The 10,048-nt window shown below is 45.9% G+C and overlaps 1 protein-coding gene across 1 annotated transcript; it reads right to left on the bottom strand.

Annotated features, from left to right (window-relative positions):
• Positions 1-4,664: 4,664 nt before the first annotated feature.
• On the bottom strand, positions 4,665-9,455 carry NDUFAF4 (NADH:ubiquinone oxidoreductase complex assembly factor 4). The gene is made up of 3 exons (XM_059835513.1): positions 9,329-9,455; positions 8,583-8,680; positions 4,665-6,555 (listed from the first exon to the last, which is right to left on the bottom strand). The coding sequence occupies exons 1-3, from the start codon at positions 9,453-9,455 to the stop codon at positions 6,259-6,261; spliced, it is 522 nt and encodes a 173-aa protein (XP_059691496.1). The 3' UTR covers positions 4,665-6,258.
• Between the last annotated feature and the right edge of the window lie 593 nt (positions 9,456-10,048).

Below are 10,048 nucleotides of genomic sequence, written 5' to 3'. Positions count from 1 at the left end.
TGTGCAGAGAAAACATCCCCAATTTTAATAACCTGTTTCCCTGGTGGACATGGCTGATAATAGAAGTAAGCTGAATATATGCTGGCTCCAACCAAAGGATAGCCACTGATGCTGACAACAGTAATGAGTGTTTCTCCTTCTTAGTTTTAAATACACCTGTTTTGTTTTGTTTTCTGCCCTGTTAGTGAGTTAAAGCGGTTCATAAAGTGGTCTGCTAAGTGCCTGAGCTAGCAAAAAGAGAGGAGGTGGGCTGTAGCGCTGGGAACAGGGGTAGGAGTGGTAAGGAACGAGTAAGGCTTCCCTCCCTGAGCAGCAGTGAGCCCTTCCCGCACTCACCGTGCTGCAGCCCCTACCACTTCTCCACCTCAGCCCACCAAGAGGGACTCCAGCTCTGCTACGCTTGGTGCTCACGAAGGCAATTCATGGTGTAGCGGAATTATGCAACTAAAATAAGATTCATAGTTTCCAGCTTTTTGGGGGCACGGAGACAGTTAGGCTAGACTCCTACCTAACAGTCAATTTCCACTTCACCTTAAGGGTGATGCAACTTTAAGAGGAGAGACCTAACCATCAAGCCTGTGGCATCCTTTAGGTTACAGTGCTGTGCTGTGAACACCAGAGACCTAGACAGAAGGCAATCAAGTGTGACATGCACGCAATGTGCAACTCCCAACAGACCTGTCCATACAGCAGCTCAACATGGTTCTGGCCATCCAGGCTTGCAGCGCTCTGCCCCTATTTCATACCCAACGTGTGGCCTGTGTAGAGTCAAAACGGTTTGAGTCACAAACCGTGCTGCTTTGATTTTCCTGGGAACAAAGACCTGTGCAATTAACAGGGCATACTTCAGTTCAGGGAAAATGCTCTGAAGACTCCACCTTCATCTCTTTTTCCCTCTGCCAACATAGGCAATTATAACCAGCTCTGCACTCCCCGCTGCACCCAAGTTGCCAGTGCTGTTGTCCTCTCTGCAGAGCCCCGATCTCTCTCACATAAGCGGAGCTCCCAGATGCGACTCTACATTCAGGCTTCCAGTTGCATTAACCCCTGGCAGGAGCGACTCTAGCTTTCACCAGCACCATTTGCAGCTCATCAGCAGTGGGATCCCTTATTCCCTGGGTGAACCCAGCACACAGGTGTGGCTGCTGCTGGGCGTCTGTTTCAAAGGCAGGCATTCCTCCAGCCACACCATCACCTCCCTCAGCTTTCTAAACCGTAGTGGCCTGAGAACCTCAGTCCTACAACACAATGTGTGTTTTCCATTCCCGTGCAAGGAATCCTTATAGGAGATGATTATGGGGTCTATCCGGCTCCCAGTCACTTCTCTCCTCGGTAATACAGCAGCACTACTCTTGTCAGGAGGCCAAAACATCTCACCTAAAGACAGAGCTTCAGCAACCAAAGTAACCCACACCCAAAGGGGATTTTGCACAACAGTCACAGAAGAACTACCTTGGCAGATCTATTTTTTAAACTCTCTTTCTGGCAGCAGACGCATCAAACCCCACTCCACCCCACAGAGCTGCAGGAGCTCCCGCAGTGCGCTCTCTCCAGCATGCTGCAGGAGATGTGCTGCTGTTAACTAACGCTGCTGTCGTCTCGTGTAAATCCAAGCCTCTGTTTCAGACCAAGAAAACTAATGTTAAGTTTCTAAGAGAAATTAATCCATGGGTTTTGGCGTTTTTTTTCAGCAGAAGACACTTGGCTCTGATAGCAATACAGCAGTACCTAAACTGTGAAGGGTTACAGAATTCATTAGACTTGTAGATTGCTAGAAACAGATTTAATAACAGGCACCGACACAGTGTTTTGATTGCTAATAGCGTATCAGTTGGCATATAACGGCCGCAGTCTCAAGTGCCAAAATCCATTTGCACCTGAAGCTCAGGTGCACTGGCCAGGACTCCTCTGCTGTCAGTTCAACACTGGCACCGCCTGATTAAGAACCAGAAAACTCCTGTTTAGAAATGGGCTCCAGAACAGAGCTGTGAAACATGAAGCTTCGTGCAGTCTCCAACATGAAAGCACAATGCTCATATGAAACAAGGTGAGACAGCCACCTTTTTGAACTTTTGCATTTGGATCCTGTTTTATGACTACTTGAGGTTTGACTCCATTTTTCAATACAGAAATAAGATATTCCATTTTGTAAGTTTAGTACACACCTCTCACATATAAACATAATTTTCTTTTCTCCTTGAGTAAAAAGAGGTAGCTTGAAAGACAAGTGCCCTGTGCTGGAAGGCTACAGAAAGACCACGTTTTGTACTGAAGTTCCCTCTGACTAACCTGCACAGAAAGCAGAGTTAAAACTCTTTCCTGCCTCACAGCTCCAATCTTGCTGTCTTGGCATCAGACTGCAGGAACCTAGCTATGATTAATACATGGTGAGACAGCACAAGATTACTTAGTTTCACATATCCCAAGAGCAGCTTTTGAAGATGTATGAAAAGCTACATCGCTTTTGAAAATCTGTCCTATTCCTAAGTTATGCAGAGCAAAACATGTGTTCAGTCCTCTCATCTTTACCTCAGCAGATGTGCTGCTCCTAGAAGGCAAGACAGCTCTGCAGAAATAAAACGGGTTGTTGAGACTGAAAGGGCAGAACACAACCAACATTTGCATGTGAGCTAGTAAAGAGCAAGAGTGCAGCTGCGTAAAGTTTTCATAGCAGAGAAGACTGGCTGGAGAAGGCTGGGAATAGACTTAATGATAGAACAAGGCTAGAGGAGTGGGACTGTGTCCCAGAAAACGTGGGTAAGTGAGCTACTAGACTCCCCCTAAAGAGAAACTTTTTCGAAAAATTCAAGCCAGGAATTCCAGTATACCTGCTGGAACTCCCCTGAAGAAATTAAATTTTATGTCTCACCAGGAATGTAACCCTCATTTCCAAATGAGGCTCAGCCTGCCCTGTGTACTCACCCTGTCTCAGTGCCCAAGGCAGCCCTGGCTTGATGCAGTGACATTCGGAAAACTGATGTAATAATGCCACATATAAAGAAGTTCGTTAACCATGTGTCATTTACACTGGAAGTGAAACAAATCCCTTACAGGCTCACAAAGCTTATACTTGCTACACATTTTACATTTATTTGGCAAGAACAAAGCAGTTTCAGTGCAGCAGGTTGTTCCCTATCAAATGTAATGATTCTATATGGTGGCCAGAACCATCTGAGCTAAATCTAGTGCACCGCATGCATGGCAGTGAAACATGAAAAATTCTCCACATAGGAATACCAGAAAATTGAATTGCAGGTTCCCACAAATTCCCCATAATTACCTCTTCAAAACAGTTGCTTGAAGAGTACCTTTTCCTTAAGCTGACAGTCAAACAGCTATGGGAAAGGGATATAGACAGAAAGGGACACAGACAAAACCAAGTTAAAAGTGTAAACAAAATACCATTATTCTTCTTCCGATTAGAAATTGCATCAAAACCAGAAACTGGTAAGCAGGCAAGATAACTGATGAGTAAAGAGTCCCTTGAAACTGGAAGAAAGGAAATAAGCAGTTCTGGAAAAGATGCAATAGTGAGAATAGTCTTGTCCCAGACATCAACCCTAAAGACAGTGTTATCTTCAAACACATACTCACTCGAACACAGCTTAAGCACACACCTGCCAAGGACCTCGCGCCTGGCTGTGGCCGGTAGCCTACACAGGAGAAGACAGTAGCATTGAGAGTGCTTGATCAGGGACAGGCTTTCCCACCACAGCAAAGAGAAAAGATCCATGCTCCTGGATCTTCTTGTAAGCTTTGGGCAAGTAAAACACTCCATGTCTGAAGAGACAACGAAAGCTAACATTCAGACTATGGATAATTTGGATAGATAAAGGTACAGATTTTACATGATCCCATACCATCAGCAATGCCTTCATAATGCTGGTTTGGCATTGCCCAGCAGGTGGGGCAGGTGACCAGCAGAAGAATCTGTCTGCCGACAGCAAACTGCATTAAGTCTAATTTTCCTGAAGTGAACACGCCATGCTGGAGAAGTTCCCTGCTCCAGAGGAGCCTTCTGGGCCACCGGGAGTTCACCTGCTTCCAGGGAGATGGATCCCTAGCCCACCTCTGTGCTGTGGGACCTGGCTGCTTTACTCCCATGGACAATATATTCTGAGGACGAGATCCTGGCTCCAGAGAAACTAGGGATAGCTTTGCTATCATCTCATTCATGGAGAGGATTTTGTCCTGAAGGTGTGGCTGGAGCACTGAACATGATGAGCACCAAACGTCCCAAAGCACGTGGCTGCTGAAGAGTGTAAGCGAAGCAGTAGTATACCATAAGGCCTCTAGGGACTTTCTACGTGAAACAGGGTACTGTAACGGTATAGCCACGTCACAAGACAGTTCACAAAGGCAGACTAAAGAAGGCAAAATACATACCAAGTTAGTCAAGAGGCATGGTTAAACTGTTGTCTGGTGCTGATTGTAGTGAGTTTTTAATCAACTCCAATACCTAATTAAAGATTCATTTTTAAAGAAGGAAATTACTGCGACTCCAAAACAGTATCTGTATCAAATGCATTCCACAGATGTTTTCTGAATATTACCTTAAATATTAGGACAAACAGTACTCAAACAATAAAGTATTTCTCTTACAATATTCTATAAAACAGAGTATTTTGTGGAAAACAAAAAAATCTTAATGTCGTATGTAACTCATGCATTAGTTTCAGAGTGCAGCTCTGTCCCCATTACATTACAGGAAGAATGACAAGTCGATCCCCAATCCACACATCCAAAGACTAACAATTTTAAATTTTTTTATACAATGCACTTAGGTGTCATCTTCCACTAAGGTACAGCATTATATACGTCAGAAATGAATCAAGCAAAACCTTGAATACACTGTGGCAAACTATACTGTAAATACCTTGTTCCAGCTCAGAGAGAGAACTGGAAAGAATGTTGCTGTGGAATAGCAAAGTTGATAATCTTCTTGGTAAGATATTTACCAGAACCTGAAATCTAAGACCTGGCAGAAAAGATCTTAAAAAGAAAATTACATTGTAGGCACGGTACTGACTTCCACATTCTTAATATTGGTGATGGGCACTAGGAATGTTAGCGCCGCATAAAATTTTCATTTTTGTTTCCTTTGAATTAAGGCAACCATAATGCATTTTTAAATACCAATTCTGATTATCCCCCCCAGCTTACCTGGAAAACATGAACCAGTTTTCACTACAGTATTAATCATCAGTGCAAAACTTCTTCCTTACCTACACAGACCTGAATAGTCACATTATCAAGGTTACAATCCACCGCTACCACCTCACAATTTGTGTTGTCCTTTACCAACAGCTGGAAAGGATGCTGTTCATCTTCAATCTGGTAGCACGTGGGTAACTTACTGTGAGTGAACATGACCTGATCTAGCCCACGTTTGGGTAAGTCAGAGAAGGCCTCCACGGGGAAAAAGGGCTATTGTAACAGGACAGGCAGACATTTACCGAAGACCTACTAGTGGGTCCAATTAGTAGATCCAGTTGCGTTTCATTGCTACCTATTAATTATAATATGAACCATTATTTCTCATACAGTAGGTGCCAAAGACTGCTGCAAGAGAATTATGCTAGAAGATCATCACTCTTTACAAATTTACTGACAGACAGCACCTGGGGAGGTGCAGATATTAAAGCTGGATCAGAACAGAGTGGAAGAGGAGCTACACATCAGTCATTACTGTTACTGAAGCCTTCTTGCCATTCACCTTCTTTTTATTTTAAGTTTGACACAGCTGAATTTCCCAAATGATCTTGTGGTTAACCTTCTTTATGAAGTATAAATACTATTCCATTCTTATTCAAAAAAAATACAGCTGCTTGTATATACACACACCCTGACAGAAAGTCCTTGAAAGAACACTGTAACATGAAACCACAGAGCTAATACACATAGAGCACTGATTTAGCTGAAAGCCAGGAAGTCTCTGCTAAGAAAGGCAATCTATTAAGGTAAAGTTCTCACTAGAACATGCATGTTTTAACTGAACTCGTAACATATGAATGGGATAACCAGAATCATGTGACATGCTCTCATACAACTTGTTATATTCTGGTTTACAAACTGTATCCTCTAATTTCTGCATTTAACTGGAGCCATCCAATATAGAATGGAATTGCTTGAATACATCTTACTGGTATAAGAAAGCAGCCTTGTTAGATGACATGTTACCAACTCTTTTCAGACACTCAATATACTCGAGTAAAATTAAGACACGAGTGAGATCACACAAGGTTTTGGTAATTATTTTTATGTTGACTTTATAGCTTTTTTGGTTTCTTTAGGAAATTCCTGCACAGTGAAAGGAATGAAGAATTCCAGAAGAGAGTTGACTTCCTTCAGTTCCAGACTGTATTCCACTGCTATTTTCTCTGCAGTCCATGTTTGAGGATGAATTTTATGATTATTAAGAAGCGTCAGAGCCTCCACAATGGAAATTTTGCCTTTGGGAACCTTCTTAACATCTAGATCTCCCAAGTGGCCTAGTTTTGTAAGTCTCTTTTCCTCCTGTTTACATGGAAGATGTTCACCACCTCCACCTTTTACCTAATCATGGGAAGGAAAACAAAAAGAGCTTAACAGCAGTTCTGTTTACTATGCATACAGTAGCAGCCAAGCTGTCTTCCTAAATATGGCATTTCCTGTTAGCTTTCCCCATTTTCACAGCATTAAAAAAAAAAAAAATGCTTAGCCAGCCTTGCTTCTTGATATCACAAAAATTGTCAGTTCTTCCGCAGCCATTCTACATACAATGTCAATCCCCACCCAAATTCTGAAAAGCTACCATCCATTGAACTCTTAAGTGTTGTACAGACCTGGCAGCCCTTCATACAAAGCAAACTACAGATTTTGGTAGCCAAACATAAATGCAGATAACCTAGTACTTGATACTGATTCACGGCAAAGGGGAAAAAAAAAAATCATATTTCCAAGTAATTTCCAAACCAGCTCTGCCTTCCTCATATTGCCTTTTATTAAGATTTAACCAGTGAATGATACTGCAAAAAAGACACAATTAAAACCTTCCTTAAATTTTAAGAAAAAGTACTTTCAAAGTTATCAGAGTCCACAGCCACTGATTAGCCCACAGACACTCTGTATTAACTCACAAGCTGAGAAGACTAATGTGGATGCTCCAGCATCTATAACCGCGTGTCTGTTTCTAAATTACAAAGAACGTCTGATGATGCTACTAGTTCCCCATTTCTTCCTTTTACTTTGTGCTAAAACTGTGCTCGGATAATGAACATTTTTTAAAGTCTTAATAAAATGATCTGTCTCTGGGTATCTGCCACTTCACGACTTAGGGTTGGTGCTTTTCCACTTACCAGAGACAGACATTCCAAATATACATATAGGTATGTATACATATAGGTATGTATACAAACAGGTATGTATACATACACAATGTACAAAATACTCAGAATAACATCAGGAAAGGAAGGAAGCTTTTGGATGAAGTTTTGCCCACGAGCCTCTGTGCTAACACATCAATCATCTCTTCCTAACAACTGCAAGTAGACACACCACAAGAGGAAGTCTTATGTGGCACGGAATCAAGCACTAAGATTTGTTCCATTTCTGGCTTTTTCTCAAATCTCTCTTGACAGGCTTACAATTGAATATTGGAAGATATTGAAATTAGACCTTCAGCACTTCAAGGTTAGACTCCTAATCTCTATTATGAAAATTAAGGATAGAGGTTACTTGGAAACTTCAGGGAGAGACTGCAGAAATCTGTCTGCATTTTTAAATACTTTTAGTCTTCAATACAAGGTACTATTAAAGTAGCAAATTAGAGAGACTTAGAAATTTTATTGCTAGATGATTATAAAACTTCCATTACTGAATAAAGCAGCTAGAATAAAGTGGTCCAATAATGCAACAGGTAAAATGCATAAGCCATAATGTAACATGGTGGAAAAGAGGAGACGGAACCTCAGTCTGCATTTTACTGGAAGGGATATGCTTTGCCTTCCAAGCCAAAGACTGCAGCTGTTGGCAATGAGGAAACTGGTCACCAAACAAACCAGAAGGTTATGCAGAAAAAAAACTAACTAAGGCACTTCCTTGGCCACATAAGGAAAAGTCTCTGCACAGTACGACATTAACATCAGTAGTTAAAGACTCCACTAAAACGTTGATGTCTTTGTCCTCTACCCCATCCATGCTCCCATAGTAGTCCCAATCTCTTTTCTTTTAACAACTCTAGGAGAGATCTCTGCCAAATTCCTGCATCTTTGCAAAAGGCTGGCCAACTGCCCTTCTGCCTTAGAGGAAGCAGAAGTGGGAATTCAGGTGAAAAACAAAGGAAGATCAACATGATGTTAAAAAGGAAGGCTGCGTAAGCATTGAGAAGGTTGTATAATCACAGTCTGTCACGTGTTGAAGACCCAGGGTCAAACACAGTCAGTGCTACCGATATATAAAAGAGTAATGAAAACATCACTTTTACCTATAAAAAAGGTAGCTTTTAGGCACTAACAGAACATTTTTCTTTATACAGAATTTGTGCTGAGTTTGAAAACCACAAAGCTGATGCTGGCATGCCTCCTACAGAAAGACATATTCACCTGCACAGGTGGATCTCTGGACTCGACATAAACATCTTTTAACAAGGTGAGGAGCCTATCGTCCTTTCTGTAAATTTCTTCTTGTATCTCTGGGTGGTCTAAAGGCAGCGGGGAGAAGAAGAGAAGGAAAAAAAATAGAGAAAAGGCAGATCTGAGTCAAATTGTTTCCTTTTTGCTCGTTCTGCCAGCTTAACTGCTCCCCCAGGGGAGCGGCACGACTCCCAAGACGCACGGTGCTTCTCGGAGAGGCTTCGCTGTTCCTCCAGCTCTAGCGTTAACCACACCGCTTCGCACGGCGGCGCCGCGGTACCCGCCACGGCCCAGCGGCCCGCTGGCAACCACCCGACTGCGGCCCGCTGGCTCACTGCCCCGCAGCGGCCCGCGGAGCAGACCGGCTACTGCCGCCGCTGTGCGGGTCCGACTCCGAGCCGGCCCGAGAGGCCCAGCCCCAGGCGCCCGCCGGCCGCTGCCCCAGCGCCCCTAGCAACCGCCCCTAGCAACAGCCGCCGCCGACTACGGCTCCCAGCATGCCCCGCGCGCCCAGCCGCCCCGCTCTCAATGTCACCGGCCCCGCGCCGCCCCGGGGACGCCGCGGCCCCGCGCCCCCAGCACCTCGCCCACACAGGCCGCCCCCAGCACCCGCTCTCCGCCTCCCGTGGCTGGGCCCCGCGCCGGGCCCACAGACCCCGCCCCCCGCTGGCAGCCCCTCCGGCGTCGCCCCGCGGCCTGGCAAGGCCGGCACCCACCGGCCAGCTCGTCCAGACGAGAGGTTGGGTGCCGCGGCGCGGGCGTGGGCTTCTCCTTGCTGATCTCGCGGCGGGCCCGGCTCTCCACGTTGAAAGTCCGGAACACGCGACTCAGCCGCCCGCCCATCGCCGCCGCCGCCACCACCACCACCGCCACCTCCACCTGCGCAGCGCCTGCGCGGACCGGCGGCGCATGCGCACAGGCCTGGCTGCGGGGAAAGGGGCTGAAGTGCTGCGCGGTAGCAGATGGCGGCTGCTGCAGCGGAGAAGGCAACCAAAAATCCCCGACCAACCCACAGCCACAGCCGAGACGATTCCCTTTTTTATTTTACAGCGCCCTGGCCGTGTTTCCTCCTCGCCCCCGGCGCTGCCTCGGACGCCGGCTCGCCCCGGGGCCCCCCGCCCGCCCGCCGCGCCGATGAGGGGCGGCGGTTTGGTCTTGCCGTGGCTCTTCTAACGGCGTGGCTGACCGGAGCCCCCAGGGAGCGTCCCCCCGCGCCGGTGGGGAGTCAGGGCCGGGCGAGTCCCGTCGGGGAATGCCCTGAAGGCGGCGGGCTGCAGGGGTTGCCGGCTGGCGGATGAGCCCCCGATACCTCATGTAACTGTCGCCGCTTGATTTATCAGCGGGGTGACGCTCGGTGGGAGCTGGTGGGACAACGGAGTGGAGTCCGGGCAGCGAGAACGGGGATCGGGCAGGCGCCTGCAGGGCAATGCTGCCGT

This window comes from Gavia stellata, chromosome 2 (assembly GCF_030936135.1).
Source record: "Gavia stellata isolate bGavSte3 chromosome 2, bGavSte3.hap2, whole genome shotgun sequence".
NCBI lineage: Eukaryota > Metazoa > Chordata > Aves > Gaviiformes > Gaviidae > Gavia > Gavia stellata.
Note: the sequence above shows the minus strand (reverse complement) of the source record. Positions and strands in the feature narration are given on the sequence as shown.

Excerpts from the sequence above, each read along its gene's own strand:
- NDUFAF4 (XM_059835513.1), bottom strand. The coding sequence starts at position 9,455 with ATGGGCGGGCGGCTGAGTCGCGTGTTCCGGACTTTCAACGTGGAGAGC. Across the intron at positions 8,681-9,328 it reads TCGTCTGGACGAGCTGGCCG|ACCACCCAGAGATACAAGAA; the intron begins GTGGGTGCCGGC and ends CGCTGCCTTTAG. Across the intron at positions 6,556-8,582 it reads CCAGAGATCCACCTGTGCAG|GTAAAAGGTGGAGGTGGTGA; the intron begins GTGAATATGTCT and ends TCCCATGATTAG.